At 41.2% G+C, this 17,843-nt stretch overlaps 1 protein-coding gene across 1 annotated transcript; it reads right to left on the bottom strand.

Annotated features, from left to right (window-relative positions):
- Positions 1-4,002: 4,002 nt before the first annotated feature.
- On the bottom strand, positions 4,003-17,448 carry LOC142208497 (androgen-dependent TFPI-regulating protein-like). Its single transcript, XM_075277046.1, has 6 exons — positions 17,131-17,448; positions 13,130-13,270; positions 12,910-13,011; positions 10,464-10,579; positions 8,462-8,613; positions 4,003-7,537 (listed from the first exon to the last, which is right to left on the bottom strand). The coding sequence occupies exons 1-6, from the start codon at positions 17,278-17,280 to the stop codon at positions 7,491-7,493; spliced, it is 708 nt and encodes a 235-aa protein (XP_075133147.1). The 5' UTR covers positions 17,281-17,448; the 3' UTR covers positions 4,003-7,490.
- Positions 17,449-17,843: the final 395 nt, after the last annotated feature.

Raw genomic sequence — 17,843 nt, 5'->3', positions numbered from 1 at the left:
TGAGCTTATAGTTTACAAAGATAAGTAATAGAGATGAGCGAACACTATTCGAAACTGCCGTTTTGAATAGCACGCACCCATAGGAATGAATGGACGCAGCTGGCACGCAGAGGGTTAAGCGGCAGGCTGCCGGCAAAGTCTGCGTGCCGACTGCTTTCATTCATTCCTATGGGAGCGTGCTATTCGAAACGGCAGTTTCGAATAGTGTTCGCTCATCTCTAAAAAGTAACTCTTAGTGTGCTGTCTGAAGGGGTATTGTATACAGGGAGTTACTAAGGCTAGGTTCACTAGGTTGAATTGGGTCGACTGATGTCTGTGTGTAACTGCTGTATTAGCCGTACCCTTGTTCAGGTCCCCCAGCAGAGCCAAATAATGGAGAGTCAGGTGCAGATGTGAACCTAGAATAAACCATGCATGCTCTGCTAAGAATTCTGGGAAAATAATACGCAAGTAACTATTTTTAGTGGAAAAAGAGGAACCTGCTGTAGCACTATCAGTTTCCATCATCTCCAGAGATTTTGATGTTCCTTTGTCCACTGTGCACAACATGAACATTACCAAAGGATTTTGGGCCTCAATGTAGGGGCCAGTGTGAGAACGCTGGGTTTGCATCTTAGGTCATGGGTCTTCTAGTAGGACAATGACCCCAAACATACTTTAAAAAGCGTCCAGAAATGGATGAAAACAAAATGCTGGAGAGTTCTGACGTGGCCAGCAATGAGTCCGGATCTAAATCCCATTGAACACCTGTAGAGAGATCTTAAACTTGCTGTTGGGAGAAGGCGCCCTTCAAATACGAGAGACTTGAAGCAGTTTGCAAAAAAGAGTGTAGCGTTGAGAGGTGTAAGAAGTTTGTTGATGGTTATAGGAAGCGATTTTCAGTTATTTTTTTTTACAAAGGTTATGCAACTGAATATCAAGTTGAGAGTGCTAGTAATTTTGTCCATCCCAAGTTTTGCATGAAATTGTATCACTTTTGGCTTTTTTTTCCCTCTGTTTTTTTGTGTTGTTTCAATACACACAAAGGATATAAACATGTGTATAACAAAAGATGTAATTGAAATAATTTTCTGGAAGAAATACTTAATTTTCTGGAAGAATTTCTGGGGCGCCAACACTTTTGGCCATGACTGTAGATATATTTATAAATGTTATTGTTTCAAAATGTTACATATGTTAATGTTTTATTTACTAACAGTAGAAAAATAAGAATACTAACATACATTATAGCAACTCAGCAAATGCCTGAAGGGCAATACTTTGGCCTCTATTAGGTGAATGGAAGCCTAATGATAAGTTTGAGGTATGAACTTCCTGTGCATATGGCAAAGGGACATTGAAAAGTAGAGCGTGAAAGCTGCATAATACTTGGAGGTATGTAAAGGATATGAGTTATTATATAACATTCTGGCACAGGTCAGACACTCCTGACTTCGGAGGTTTGCTATCTTGTAACTACGTCCATCAGATTCCCACATCACAGCTTATTGCTGAAGTAAAGAAGCTTTGGGTGGAGGGAGCTGTGCTGACCTCGAGCTAGGAAACATGGAGGTGCCTCAGTTCTGATCTGAGATAATCTTCCCTTCTGCATTTTAATTTCCTTGGACCCTTCCAAACCAGACTTCTAATAGAGAGACCAAGTAACCCACTGCCAAGTCCACAGGGGAGATGTCTTAATATTGCAGGAAGCGATGTAACCCACCCCAGATGGACTTAATTCTAGAGTTACAAATTTATTCTTAACCCCTCAATTCCTGGCAGAGCGCTAAGCGATTTAGCTATGCAGACATTATAACCATATTCTCTAAGACAACTGTCTAGAAACACAATGACCTTGTTACTGAGAGAGCTCTTACTAAGACTTGGTATCAGAGGAGAAGAAGTAACAGAAATATTACCCATTACAGGGAAGTGAAAGTCAGAAACTGTTATCCAATAATTCTACTAAATTGTGTGACCCAAACATAGTGATAGAAAGGTTCTGGCCCTCCTACTGACCAAGAGTCTGGTAGTGGTTATGTTCTTGTACTCAAGAGGCAGTATTATAGCGACACTATTCTTATACATTAGGGGAATATTATAGTAGTCCTATTCTTATCATAGGAAGCAGTATTATAGTTGATATGTTCACGAGTAAATAGAGGGCAGAAACTACAGTTAACTATATACATGTACGTAGGATGCCGAATTATGGTAGTCTTATATATATCTATATATCTATATCTCTCTCTCTCTCTCTCTATATATATATATATGAGGTTTTACTATAGTAATTCTAAACTTGTACATAAGATGCTGTATCATGAGACAAAGGAGACTTTGGAGTATTAGAGTACAGTTGTGGCCAAAAGTTTTGACACAGGCACAAACTTTGAAAACCAAAATTTGTATCAGTCATAGAACAGATGATAGAACTGATACTTCTTCCTGGTTTTCGACATCAATTGGTGGGCGGGGTTTCATATGCAAAGCCATACTGTCCGACTATCTCCAATTTAGCTCCGACCCCAAATTAGCATGTAGCTCCGCCCACCACATGGTGTGATCCTATGGAACGACTGAAGGGCCTGTGATGTCATCAAAGGTCCTTGGATTTAGCTTGTTCTATATAGAGTCGGCTAAGGGACCAGGTCCTTCTGTCCACTAGCTTTTCGCCTGCTCTATGTAAGAAAGCTAAATCCTAGTGAGCAGAGGGACCAGGTCCTTTAGCTCACTAGGATTTAGACTGTTTTATATAAGAAAGCAGCACTCATTTCCCCCCTCCTTTATCTGAGAGCAGGAAGCTAGGTCACTTGTGTGGTGCAGACACAGGAACAGTTACAGACACAGGCTCGCTCCCGTGCACTTAGCCCCTCCTCCCTCCCCCCTGAGAGCAGGCAGCTACATCACTTGACATTTGAGCAGATAATCCCAAGGGCCATAGAAACAGTGTCAACAATGAAGTGAATAAATTAAGATAGTGGACAAACAAAGCAGTTTTGCTGAAGCAGTGTATTTAGGAAAAGTCTTAAATCCACATTAATAAGCATTATAGATCGGATCCTTGTTATGGGACAACCCCTTTAACTACCCCTTTTCATTCCTACTCTTCTACAAGATGCCTTATTTATGACTGGTTACCATGTATATATACTGTGCTCTATATGCTTTACTTGCACTTGGAACTGTTTCATTTGCTACTATTTTACACTACTGTTTTGTTTCTGTAATTCAATAAATACCTTTGAAACTATAAAAACTGAAGCAGTAAACTTTGTCAAATACAAACCTTTGGGTACAACTGTGGTTATATTCTTGTGCGCCAGGTAAGTGCTATTGTAGTTATACTCTTGTCCAAAGGGAGCAACATTATAACAGTATTGTATAACCTAATAAATAGCAAGACTCCCTCCTTTTATAATCTTATCACTTATTGATCATTGACTAGTGTAAAATTAATAGACTACTTTTTCATATATATTTGTTTTTAGTAAATCATTTAATTGTTTTAACAATAAGTTGAGGGTATCCATGGCCAACAAAAGTGTAGGGAGTTGGAGGAAGAAAGTAGTTTATTTACCATTAAGGACATTCCAGAAGGCAAAGGTCAGATAGCAGGTTGCTCAAGAGAGGTTCAGGAATGATTGCTTCTGAGAATGTTGCAAAAAGTTGATACATCAATGTCAATAGACTGAATGTCAATCTGGTAAATTAAGGGCCTTATAGTAGGGAGGAAAGGGGAAAGATAGTGAGGGTTGGGTTGGAGAATGAAGATGTGCAGACCAAAAACAACCCTGTTGTCTTAAGGAAGTAAGATCAATTAGGGCAGGGGAGGCGACGATGAAAACCACAGACTAAATCGAAAAATATACATGGTATGCAGTTACATATGAGCATCACCAGCTAACATCTGCTCCAGATTAATGGCCTATCTTAAGGGCATGTCATCAATTTTAAAAAGGAGGATAACCCTTTCAATTTACAGTGGAAAAAAGACATATTGATGTAATATTAATAGGAGACTTTCAGTAGATTTTATTCACAGACCATAAGTTAAATGCAACAATCAATATCAAAGATTCCCCATTCCTGCCAACATTAACTCTGCATGTACCAACGCCAAAACCCAAACCACATGGTTAACAGTCTAAATGGTAAAGTGTATCTCCCCAACAACAATCTCAAGTATGATCCAGAATTAAGAGGAACCTGCCAGTAGAGTTATGCTGCCCTATCCAGCTCGGCTTGATTGACAAGTCTCTTCCTATATGCACATTAGAAGAGACTTGTAATTGAAGACCAGTGGGGAGAGGATTGTCACCCTGTGGACATTACTCCTAGCCTCTGGCTCTTTGTAGCTTTCTCTGAAACATTGCACTGTTCTTTGTAATAAGGGAGTATGTCAGTATTTTATGCTACCTGTGGTTTGGGGGAGAATGAATCTACCGGCAGGTTCCCTTTAAAAGTTTTATACATTCTAAACCCACCGCCATTATCATAATCCTGCAGGATTAACAGTGTTGTGCTCATCAATAAATTACATTCATACCAATTTGTAGCTTCCTTTATGTTTTTTTATGGTATATATAACATGGATGATTGTGATTGATCTAAACAAAGAATAGCCAATAAAATAGCAGCAGTCAGAAGCCTGCACAGAAGCAGATGTATATGTCTATCTATTGTTAATCATATACAGATCTTATTACTTGATCCTTAGTCACAGTCTGTTATAATCCAGAGCTGCATTCACAATTCTAATGTTTTTAACTGGAAATGGCATCTTTATCCAAACTGACTGAGCACCTAAAATGGGAGCAGTTTGTACAGGGATATTAGTCTAGTATTAGGAATGTAGTTTAATAAAGGGAAAGCAAGTACTGTAGAGACACTAAACAAGCAGGGCATGCTTGGATAGTTCATCTCTAAGGTTGCAGGATGGCAAGTGCAGTCAGGATCAGTACAAGATAGGTATTGTATATACATCGGGATTACACCAGCAGAATTGTGAAGACAGCCCTGGAGTATATAATACAGGATGGAACTCAGGATCAGTACAAGATAAGTAACGCCATAAGCTATGTATGTATACTGATTCCACTGTATACATAATTGTAACCTATATGTCAATGAAAGAACATATGAACAACTAACAACTCATAAAAATCTATTATACATGTACACTCAGTGGTGCTGCCGCCCTTACTCATCGCTATAAGAATGGTGCACACAATGTCTGCTGCAGAAATGTAGCAGCACCTCAGGCTGGGTATACCAATGCTTTCACTTAAGTTGGGCTCCTCCTTGTTACTGTCCACACAGTATTGCTGGGTACCATGCAGCCAGTAACAAGAAATGGTCTATAATTAGAGTCTCATTGACCTAAGTATCAGAGCACCCACTCTTGAGCGTGGTTACAGTGCCGCAGTAGACATCGAGCGACAACTCAAAGGGCATAGTTGACATAAATTGACTTAATTCATTTGTTATGGCAAGCTCAGCTGTACTACATTTGCATCTGTGGTAAAAAGATGGAAATCCACAAATCAGAAAATTCATTGGTTCAGAATAACAGTGCAGTGTGCCTTCTGTAGGGAGGTGAATGCTGGGCTATTGAGATCCTCCGGTAATCTGCTTCTAGCAGAGGGCTGGGATATGAGACAGGCTTATCTAAAGTGGACAAACCCTTTAAATTACTTATCTAATATACTTCTGCTTAGGGAACATTTAGGTTTACAAGAAACTCTGTTTCCAACAGCAACCACTTAGAGCACAGCTATGACTTTTTTTTTTTTATAGTACGCTTGAAAAATAAAAGCTGTGCTGTGATTGGTTGCTGTGGGTATCAGGAAGTTTTCCTATATCTGCCCCTTGTTATCTGGAATCCAGTGTAATGATGTGCTGTTCAAAATAGTATCGCATGACTACAGAAGCCAACTGCTGCCATGGAGCATGATATCCCCATGGACCCTTGAGGCTGGCCCTGTGATCTTGTGTGCCATTGTCAATAACATGTCGTAACTCTGCTAACAGTGGGTATGACATCACACCTGGGACAAGAGGACTCTTCTACATTTACAAAAAAACAGCATGGAAGGAAAAAGAACAGGTTACACCCAACATGTTAGACTGCATTACATACAGCATTCTTAAGAAGTTAGCTTTAAAAATCTCAGTATACATTCTTAAAGAAATAACAATGAAGTAGCTAACATTGCAAATCTGTGTTGTGTTGTGTTGTTCCCCTTTTATCTTTCATGGAAACAGGCTGACAATAAATTGACAAATGGGCATTACTATTTCCCTTTTCAAAAGGAATGTCTCTACACCGACATGACAGACTGGACATTGTACAAACATACCCCCTTAAACAAAGCAATGACAACACGCAATGGTAAAGATACTCATACAATTCCAGAAGGAATGACAGGAACGCATCTCTAAGAAAATATGTTCGATTGGTTATATTATAGGGAACACAAGTAGTTATTACCCACAGATATATGTGGCTGCTCAGCCTTTTGTGAACCATGTGTTCTAACCCAAGCACAAAGTGAAATGTGTCAATGCCTGATGCTGAATAACTTCCTCCAGTAGTAGTCCCAATGCTTGACTTGAAGCTTCACTGTCTATGAAACCGTTGCTTTCACAAGTCCTGGTACAATTGTGACATACACACAACAATCGGCATGTAAATACAACAATACACTAAGTCATTAAACAGATTTTCTTGTGTATACTGGTCCTAGTCCTGGAGGCAAAGCAAATAAAACTTGTTTAATCCTTCCCCAATTATAACCTAAACTTCTACACAGGAACCCGTGATACGAACAAGGCCAAGATGGATCCATTACCCACAGTACAGGAAAAGAATGTGGGGTTGTTATTAGCAAATATTATTATTAATACACGGTACAGTCCACAGTTCCAATGATACACAAGGTAAAAAAGAAAGATGTCATGTTAAACTTCACAGTCCCATAGCCATGCAGCCAGCCGTTACCCAGAATTCCTTTGCATAGGCTGCTTTAAGGCTATAAATTAAGGCAGGAACTAGGACCAGCTTGAGGTACATTCCTGCTGGGTAAAGCCATGTCCCCAGTATGTAAACATAAACAGGATTAAAAAAGTATAATAAAAAATGCCAATATTTTAATATTGGGGTTAACATTATTTGTCAATTTAAATATGGATGGCAAATAGGAGTGGTTCTTGTTGGTAATGACCTCAAACCCTTGCTGCAGCACAGGAGATTGGTGCACGTGAATTTGCCAATACAGTTGTCAAGGATACAAGCTTTGATATTATGCAGAATGTTACCACTAGGTGGAGTCAGAGAGCTCTTCTCAGCTAGATTAGAACTGCAGAATGGGGACCTGAAGAAACCAGGACTAAAACTGGTGCTCTGTTGTACCTCCCTTCGGCAAGAGGGTAGGGGTCCTGTGTTCAATTAAACATTTTTCAAATATTTTCAAAAAAATTTATGAAATAATTGGTTCTAAATCTTGATTTTAGTTGCTCTTCTTTTTCTTCTTCCTTTTAGAGGGACGTCCAGAACCTGTGGAATAAGCATTAGGAATTAAGAAGGTGGCAAACATTTCTACACAGTATGTCGGTGCAGGAGGGAGATGCTGCTGATGTACATATAGATACAGATCCACAAAAAAAATAAAGAGTCTGCCCTGCTCATTCAAGTACTGTGGCCCCTTAAAGGGATCCTATCACTCAGACAGTCGGAATAGTCTTAAGAAAGGCTATTCTTCTCCTACTTTTCGTTGTCTTCTCCGCGTCGCCTACAATCCAGTCTTCTCTCCGTATGCAAATGAGCTCTCTCACAACACTGGGGGCGGGCCCCAGCGCTCAGACAGCACTGGGGGCATTCCCCAATGCTGCGAGAGAAATCTCTCCAGCGCCGCCTTCATCTTCGTCAGCAGCGTCCTCTTCATTCTCTTCTTCCAGCGGTGGGTTGTAACTTCTAGGCCTTGGGCAGAGCAGACTACACATGCCCACAGGCCACGCGAAAATGGGCGCTTACAATACTGTGCAAGTAGCCATTTTCTCGTGGCCTGTGGGCATGCGCAGTCTGCTCTGCCCGAGGCCTAGAAGTTACAAGCCACCGCTGGAAGAAGAGAATGAACTAGACACTGCTGATGAAGATGGAGGCGGCGCTGGAGAGAGTTCTCTCACAGCATCGGGGACGCCCCCAGTGCTGTTTGAGCGCTGGGGCCCGCCCCCAGTGCTGTGAGAGAGCTAATTTGCATACCGAGAAAAAAAAAAGGGATTGTAGGCGAATGATGGCACGGAGAAGACAACGTCTGAGTGATAGGATCCCTTTAATAAAACCAATCGGCAGGGACATTGATCTGATGTTAGAAAACCCCTTTAAACCACTGATCACCCTAACAATATTTGGTATTGAATTAATGATGTGGTCATCTAGTCTTGTTTCTATGGTAGCATAAATGAATGTAGAATGACTTACCCCAGCGTAGCCGTGTCAGCCACTCTCCCAAACAGTAGAAAATTAGCATAATTAAAAATGATGATGCAAAAAACACCAGCATTCCTACTACATCCAACTTTGCCAGGATGGGATACACCCAAATATCTGCTGCATAATGCACCCAGTGAACCCTGTGCACAAAAGGATAAAAAAATATTAACACAAGAGCAACTGCAACTATGTCATTATAACTTTACAATGTGCACTGCCTGCGGTTAAATGGATCCCCAGATATTTCCATAAAAAAAAAAACCAATCACTGCTTTCAAAATCTATGCTTGCTGTCAGTGAATGTGGTTTACATACATAAGCTGGAAACTCCTCCCTGACCTAGTCCTGCTCATACAGCTGATGGGTTTTGTAAAATTTTTGTAGTTCAGCAAGAGTAACCTCTCGCTGAACTTCAAAAATTAAACAAAAACGTTTTCATTCACTGACGGCTGCCAGTTCATGTATTCAGGCGCTCAACCCACCCTCTTTTTTCCCCACTCTTTTTTTTACTGTCTGTAAAATTCAGGACATCCAGGGCATGGAGGATCTAACCGCGTCTCTCCAGGATGCGCACAAGTCTTTCATGGACGCCTGGACACTGTGGATTTTCTTCCAGGGTGCTCGGACCTATAGAGAGCTGGTGAGTTGAATTCCAGTCCGTAGTTCTCTCACTTGGGGAATGGGGGCTGTGGCCACTTGCTCACCCCCACTCTTTTTCTCTCTCATATTCCCATTCTTCTTTCTTGTTTTCCCCTCCCCCAATTTCTTTCTTCCCTTACTTCCCCTTCTTTTCTCATCTTCTCCCTTTTGCCAGCTTTGCCAATGTCATTATGAGTTTTCTCATCTGTCTGTTTTCTCACTGCATTACTGTTGTTGTCAGTTATTTGATATGTTTATTGAACCTGTTCTGTTTTTGTATTGTTTGTCTATTCGCTATAAATAAAGAATTAATTATATATATATATATATATATATATATATATATATATATATATATACACACATACTAAAAGGGTACTGAAGAAAAATGCAAAGTATATCAGAAATCTTTTTCAATAAAGTTTTTTCAATGTAAATTGAGACACTGTACAAAACTTGACGACACTTACAGGAAAACATAGGTACTTACTTAAATATTTTCTGTCTTCTTCCAGGGCTGGCTTCAAACTTCTAGGCATGTGCAGTCGGCTCTGCCATCGGGCCTCGGGCAGAGCCGACTATGCATGCCCGCGACAATTTTTTTGTGGCCGCTTACCCCAGCTTACTGTGTAAGCAGCCACAAGAAAATAGCCACTTACACCAGTTTACTGTGTAAGCGGCCACAAGAAAATTGCTGTTGGCATGCGCAGTCGGCTCTGCCCGAGGCGCGACGGCAGAGCCGACTGCACATGCTTAGAAGTTTGAAGCCAGCACCGGAAGAGGACACAGGGAGAGGCCGTTCCAGGTGAAGATAGAGGCGTCGCTGCAGATTTCTCTCACATCATTGGGCACACCCCCCAGTGCTGTTTTAGCGCTGGGGCCCGTCCCCAGTGCTGTGAGAGAACTCATTTGCATACCAAAGAAAACTGGGATTTCTACCAAATGGCAGTGCGGAGAAGACATCTAAAGATAGGAGAAGAATAGCCTTTCTTAAGGCTATTCCTACATGTTAGGAAGAAAAAAAGAATTGAATATTATTGATCGAATCCCTTTAATGTGCTATTTATGGGTTGAGAATTAGTCAAGGGATATTCATGCTGCAGACACAAAACCCTGGTTAAGTACAGTCCTCCATTGTAAACTAAACATCTTATTAAATAGGTTGTTCAGGATTAGAATACAGGGTCTTCTACTTTTCCAGGAACTATAACACTCTTATTCATGAGGCTTGTTTGGTATTGCACCTGGGCCCTATTCACTTATATTCTGTAATACCAGACACAGTCCATTGAAACGAATGGCGCTATTCCCTGTCTAATCTAGACAACATAATTAGAAAATAAGTACATACCATGACAGATATGCAACGGCAAACACTACCAGGACAGAAATGCCATTCTTCTTATTTGGGTATTGATGTGAACATGCAAAGAGTTCAATGACGATAAGCGGAAGGATAAATGTATGCTGAAAATAAAAGAGAAGGATGGTAATACGTAATATCACACACCGAACTACTACTAGGCAAGATAAAACTTTCCAAAAGAGAACCTAGCTTTTTCTCCCCCCCTCTCTGTAAACCTTAGCAAGTAGCAAGCTGCAAGTTTGCCATAAAGGGAGGGAGGTGGAAACTGCAAAATGTATTCAATAGTTTGTGTGAATTGTTTGGGTTTTCCCATGAACATAACCATACTCAAATTTGTAAACAATCAAAAGTTAAACACTTTTGCAGATATGAGTAATTAAACAATTTGCTGAGTTTTAAAGGGGCTCTATCATTGGGAAAAGTCATTTTTAACTAATCACATCCTTGCATAGCCTTTAGAAAGGCTATTCCACACTTACCTTTAGTATGTAAATTGCCTCAGCGGTTTCTGAATAAGTCCGTTTTTATTCCTATGCTAATGAGTTTCCAGCCAGCACAGGAAGTTCCCAGCAGCACTCGTCCCTGCTATTATCTCCTATGTGTGTGTGCAAACAGGAAGTTGAGTCGTCATCATCATCATCATCAGCAGCAGCAGCAGCAGTCTGTGTTGTATACACCCATAGTAAACAATAGCAAAGGGGGTGCACGATGCATCATGCACCCAGCCTAATTAGCTTATGAATAAAAACGGACTTCTTCAAAACCGCTGAGGCAATTTACATACTAAAGGTAGGTGTGAGATTTTAGAGATTTTTTCTAACCGATGTTAGATAGTGTTGACTTTTAGTTTTCTAGATTGGTTGCCAATGCATATGACCATAAATACAGGAACTTTCTATTGTCTTGGTCTTTTCAGAACCCCAGTCATGATTTCCTTATTGTGGACAGCTTATCAGCTAAGGGATAGGACATGCATGACAAAATAACCTGGCCACAATAACTGAGTTTAAGAGAAATTTCCCACAATTATTATTTATATTTGCAAACATTTTTAACTTTTCATGGGTGACAAACGTAAATAAGGTTATGTTCACAAGAAAACCCCTTGACAGGGGTTTAACTGCATGGAGGTAGTGAATCTGCCTAGTACAGATGTGCACAGTTTCCATATGAAGACATTCTCTTACAGGATATTCATACAGGGAATGCATCCATGTATACAAAGTCTGTTAGAACATGTCACAGCTCTGTATCTCTATATGAAATAGGAGCTCTATACAGGTATGGTTGGGGCCCCCCATGCACTTCTAATATAGGATTAAGGCTATAGACATCAGTCCGTAGATATAGGGGTCAGATTTATTAAAGCAGTCTAAACGCAAAACTGTTGTACCTGACCACAGCAAATGTTCTTATATTCACCTGTACCTTTCATTTCTGAAAAGTTTTTAGACCTTGGGGGGGTGGGGTGGAAGAATAAAAAACCTTTAAAGGGAGTCTGTTACCAGGGTGAGGCATATTAAACCAGCAACAGTCACATAAGTCAGGCTCAACCACTTCTCATTGCTGAGATATTCTTTTTTATTTCACCATACACAAATAAGCAGACTTTAGCACAGATGGCGGCAACGTTGCTTTAAAGTGCTGCGCCCCACAGTGTTCTGTGAATATGATATCACAGAGCCAGGTGAGATTTCAGCATAACTCACAGGCCCGGTCACTCAAAGAAAGGAGGGGGAGGGAGAGGAAAGAGTATTAAAGCAGTATGGGGGATAGCAGTTTTAAACAACAGAAACGTCTTCACTATTCTGGAATGCTTATTTATGTACTGTGAAACAAATGAATATCTTAACAACGGAGATATAAATTTCAATATGGAAAACATTAAGGTGAAAATAACATGGCATTACATTAAGGGCTAGTTCACACGGGGCAAAGTGGTCAGGATCTTGACGCGGAAGCCATGTCAAAATACTGCCTCCTCCCATTGAAATCAATGGGAGTCGGTCATTTCCTTTTTCCGTGAGTGGTTTGTTGCCGCTCGCGGAAAAAAGAAGCGAGCTGCCCTTTCTTCAGGAGGATTCCGCGGCTGCTTCAGCTGCCATGTCCGCCTCACAACACCGCTCTCCGGACTAGGCCCATTCATTTGGGCCTATTCCGGAGCGGAAAGCCGCAACGGAATGTATTCACGCAGAACCCCATGTGAACTAGACCTTAGAAGAGCCTGCCATATCTAACCGCGTTGGTGACAGACTCCATTTAAGGTTCACCTTGGTGGTCTCTTTAATCGTCCTCTATTCTTTTAAAGAATTGACCACTGATGTTATATTTTATATTCACCCACATCTGTGGATCTTGTGGATTTGTGATATACAAATATGTCTAACATTACGGATCCTCTTAATAATGCAGAATCACAGGATAGTCTTACCATGGCATGGTTAAGCCACTGTGGTATGATGCTGTCCAGTTCTTTAGGGTACACCAGCTCACGATCATAGGCGTAAATACTCCAGAATGAAGTAAATACAAACTGGAAAATAAAACATAAAAAATGAGTGATAGTGATACGTCACATTCTAGAGAAGGAGTGCCACCTTGTGGACAAACTCCACAGAAGTTAAACTATGTAGGAAAACTGACAAGCTTACCACGCCAACTGGGAATGCTAGTGTAGCAAAGATACAGTCTTTTAACCGTCCCAAAACTGAGCAGAATCTGTTCCGATTGGAGAGGCAGAGTTGGAGTAGATCACACAACAGGCAGACACCAAAAAAAGCAGTCTGAAGAATCTGCGGAGACATTAACTTGGTTAAAACAGAAAAAAAACAAAGTATGTACAGTAGTGCAATGGAAACCCGTTCATATGTATTGCTTTACTCTGAGATCCACATGCAAGCTTCATGGTCATTGCAAAGACTTCCAGGACCTCAAAGTCTGCTACCAATTTTCTCCAAAGGTACTTTCTAAAATCCTCTACAAACATCCCTAAAGGGGTTGTCTAATGAAGAAAAATACTGTCTACATGAGAAAATATGGAAGTCACATAGGGGTCCCCCGCTCAGAATTCCCTTCTATGAGTCAAAACATACAGCCATTGATTTGAATGACTGCTATGTAATACAGTATTTCTAACACATGGACACTACCTTTAATATTGAGTTATCAATATATACTCTACCAAAGACATCAGAAAGTCTCTTAAGTGACGTGTGTGCCCTCTCTGTGTTCTTCTGATCAGCCAAGATTGAATATACCTAGCTTTTAGCATAATGCAATAGGACTTCCCTCCTCTAATCTATGCATGGAGGAAAACTTTAATGGGAAAGTCTGTGACTACGTTATGGCAACTTATAGATGCTCAGTCCCCCAATTATAGAAATCTACAATGTTACATAAGTGTAGTAAACACCAACTAACTGGAACGCAGGGGTTACCTAAACACATGACTGTCAAGGTAGATGTAAGTTTCCACCACTTGGATTCCACAAATTCTCCCAATGTCAGATATCATCACAAATCATCAGCTCTGGACAGGACACTGCACCCAACCTACACTGAAGGATTAGATACAGGTGTAAGGAGCATTTCACATGAGTGCTCTATGATAAACTGGGATCAGTCGATGGTGATGGAGGCGCTGACAGTCTCTGGATTAGAAGGGATTTATCTATCCTGCTCAGGGCATCCATTAGAAAAGATAAACTCACTCATAACGGTCAGTGACATAACAGTCAGAGCAAGTCTCATCCGGTATTACTCTAGCATGTCTCCACCTTGGCAAAAGTGAAGCCCCGTTACTCTAGCATGTTTCCACCTTGCCAACATGCATTATTGTTTTATATAATAAACAGTAGGCACCTATCAATAACGCTGAAATTTATGATGTTGATATACTTCACATTATGAGATTTTTAGCCCAAAGATCCATGATGGCAAGCGCAGCTTTGATCGAAACTTTGGTGTGAGACTTGCCATCTGCTGCGACTGTGGCAAAAAAAGAAATGCAACTGATCATCCTGTGAGGAGCCACGAATCTCTCCCTCAATTACAGCATTTTTGGCTGTCCTCCACTTCTTGCACTTGCTACAATGGAAACCTTCGTAATCTTTCTGATGCATACGCTTGGATTGCCTGCTAACTGTTCCAGTGCAACGAGGGGTGCCAAGAAAACACTGTTCTTGTGGTTGTTGCTTCTGCTGCTCGGAAAGAAGTAAGCCATTTTGACGAGTGTTCTCAGAAGCTGCCAACGAAGAAATTGTTGTCCACTCCAGCATGCCAAATAAAAAATAGCTTAATTAGCTATGACTAAGGGATAGATTTTATACTCCCGAAACACGTAGCTCTTCCTTCTTTCTGGTTTTACCATGGTTGGGACCCATACTCATTTAACTTTTTAATTTTTTCGAATTAAAAGTTATTTTTTACTTGGCATGCTGGAGTCGATAACAATTTCTTCATTTGCATCTTCGAGTTCACCCCGTAGCCACAGTCCGGGGTTCCCTCCATGCAGCCCATTGCACTTGTTCATGTTGGCACATCGGTTTAACTACGTTCCAAGGTGGTAAGAGCTTCACAATGTGCTTTTTTTTTGTATATGTTCTCAGAAGCTAGCTCCTCAGTGGATATTAGAGCACAAAGCTCGAACATATGAGGATCTTGCAACGCCATTTTGGCTGAGTCACAAAACGGTATAAGCCACAAAACAATATTGTACATCATAAATGGCCGAACTTTATTGATACATTAACGTGGATACATTTTTGCCAAGGTGGAGACATGCTAGAGTAATACCGCCTCATCCACCTCAAAGTAGGAACTGGGGTCCTAAAGAGAAATCATTGCACTGAAATGGGCTCTCTGGAGCTTTGTATGCGATATGCATTCACTATGCAATGATACAGAGTGCCTCAATCCAGATTTTCAGCCCTGATTTTTGGGTGTGCATTAGCAACTATACAATGGGCTGAGAGCCTTGCATAGTATCCTAACTGTTAGAACAGGATCTACTGTATATGCAGCACTTGCGATAGACCCTATTATAGTCTATGGAATCTGCAGGTAACCACTGTTTTAGTGGACTCAAACAACGGAGAGCCCTGGACAAATGTGTAGTCTAAGTTTAGTTTAAAAAAAAAAAAAAATCTTTTTTTTTTTTTTTTTTAAAAGACTGCCTAACTGATTATGTCAGAAGGGCCAGCTCTGTCCTGGGGAGCCCCCTGGACCCAGTACAGGTGGTGGGTAACAGAAGGATACTGTCCGTGGTGACCTCCATGCGGGAGAACAAATCCCACCCCATGTATGAGACCCTGATGGGACTTGGCAGCACTGTAAGTGACCGTCTGCTTCACCCCAAGTGTGAGAAGGAGCGTTATCGCAAGTCCTTCCTTCCAACTGCGATCAGGCTGTATAATCTACATCAGACCAAGTGAAGATCACTCCGCACAAAAAACTTATAATGATTATGACTATGAAGTCTTCCTTCTTTCTTCTTCTGTTCCTTAGCTGCTATGGACTCCTAGTATATCTTCTCAGCATATGTGTGCCTACATCTGTAATATATTAGGCTGCATTCACACAGAGTAACGTTGGCGTTTTTTGTGCTTATTTTGGCACATAGCGCCGCGTTTGCGCCGTTTAACGCGACCGCAAAATAGCGCGGCGTTAACGCGACGCTATGTGCCAAAATAAGCACAAAAAACGCCAACGTTACTCTGTGTGAATGCAGCCTGTGTATTATCCTGTATCTGTATTACTATGCTGCTGTAACATGCTGAAATTTCCCCACTGTGGGACTGTTAAAGGATTATCTTATCTATTACTAGGATGAACTAAAATAAAAGACACAGCTAGTAACAAGAGTGGTCGGACAAAGGTTAATGCTGGCCATAAATCTGACTTCAAGGTTATTCTGGAGTATACACTGAATGTACACTATGAGCAGTGTGAACAGAGTCTAATATCACTAGTTCTCCGTAATCTGATGCAATGTTCCACCCTAATAAATGCTGATAAGTCACCTTCGCACACAGGCAAAGTCCCCACTGTCATTGTGATTGGGATCTTTCCTACTGCCAATGCAAAAGTCACATACAAGTTCAATAAAATAAGCAAAAGTGAAATTCTTTAAAGGGTAGATATGCTGTAGCTGCTGGGGAGTCCCAAAAGTGGATTTCGCTCCTATCAATAGGATGGCAGTACGGCAGCACTGCTCCATATGACATACTTGTGGTGGTCTATGGTGGCCCATTCGGCATCTCTGTCATACAGCATGTCACCACCGTATGCCTCACTATATCTGAGGAAACTGCATGGAACCATAGAAACCAATGAATGATAACATGTGGCTCCCTGATAAAGCGGTGAGGATGAGGTCCTGCAACTGCTACGGATGGCACCCAAGGCAGCCTGCGATTATTGTCAGGAGTCACATGACACTGCGGTCACCTGGTCAGAGGGGATCAGAGGAGCAATTCCATAAAAAAATTCTATGAAATAAACATTGTAACAACATTGTTCTCCCAAATACTAAACAACTGCTTGACTCAATCAGTGTGGACATGCTGGACACAAACAGTTTGCAGAAATCTGGTCCTGTCATTCATTCTTCCTCTTGGGTCATGTCAGGTCCTTATTCCCTGCCATATCTCACCTGGTTCAGGAAGGTAAGGTACTTCCACCTGCCTCCGTAAGTATTCGCTCCATGAGTCCGATTAGAGCCAGTCACTTCCAGATTCTGCCATACCGCGAAGATACTCCAGGCCAGAAAACTGAAATGAAGGACAATCGCCGGCGCCGCCATCTTGGTGAAGATCTCAAGGGGCCAGCGCACGGAGGGCGTCCCCTTGTTTGACTTCCGTCAGTGAAGAGTGCGGGCCGATGGAGATCACACAGTGACACAGACGGTATATTCTTTAGTGCGGGAACAAGGTCCACAATGACTGCAGAGATTACGAACACTAGAGGCCAAAATGTTTTCTTCCATATGTCTTCCCTTTCACCAGGAGGCGGCCATGATGTAGGAGACCAAACCTGTCACAATGTGCGCAATTTTCTCAAATTGTATAAACCTGGTAGAGAGTTTTGGTGAGACATGGGTGAGAATCACACTGTGGTAATATTTTAGTAAACCTATGTGTAATCTAAACAATTAGCCTGAAAATGTAGAATTTTTAATTGCTGCCAGGTAAATTTGCTCCTAGCATAACATTGAATGGGGTTGTTCAGAGAGTCTTATTTTACTTATTTTCTTCAGGTTTTTTTTCCAAAGTTCTACTTGGGGTTCTTACCCTGGGTCATGTGATCTGTACCAACACCTGAGTCGGGTCCTTCCTTCACAGAAAGCTGTGGGACTAACATATAGAC

This window comes from Leptodactylus fuscus, chromosome 6 (genome assembly GCF_031893055.1).
Source record: "Leptodactylus fuscus isolate aLepFus1 chromosome 6, aLepFus1.hap2, whole genome shotgun sequence".
NCBI lineage: Eukaryota > Metazoa > Chordata > Amphibia > Anura > Leptodactylidae > Leptodactylus > Leptodactylus fuscus.
Note: the sequence above shows the minus strand (reverse complement) of the source record. Positions and strands in the feature narration are given on the sequence as shown.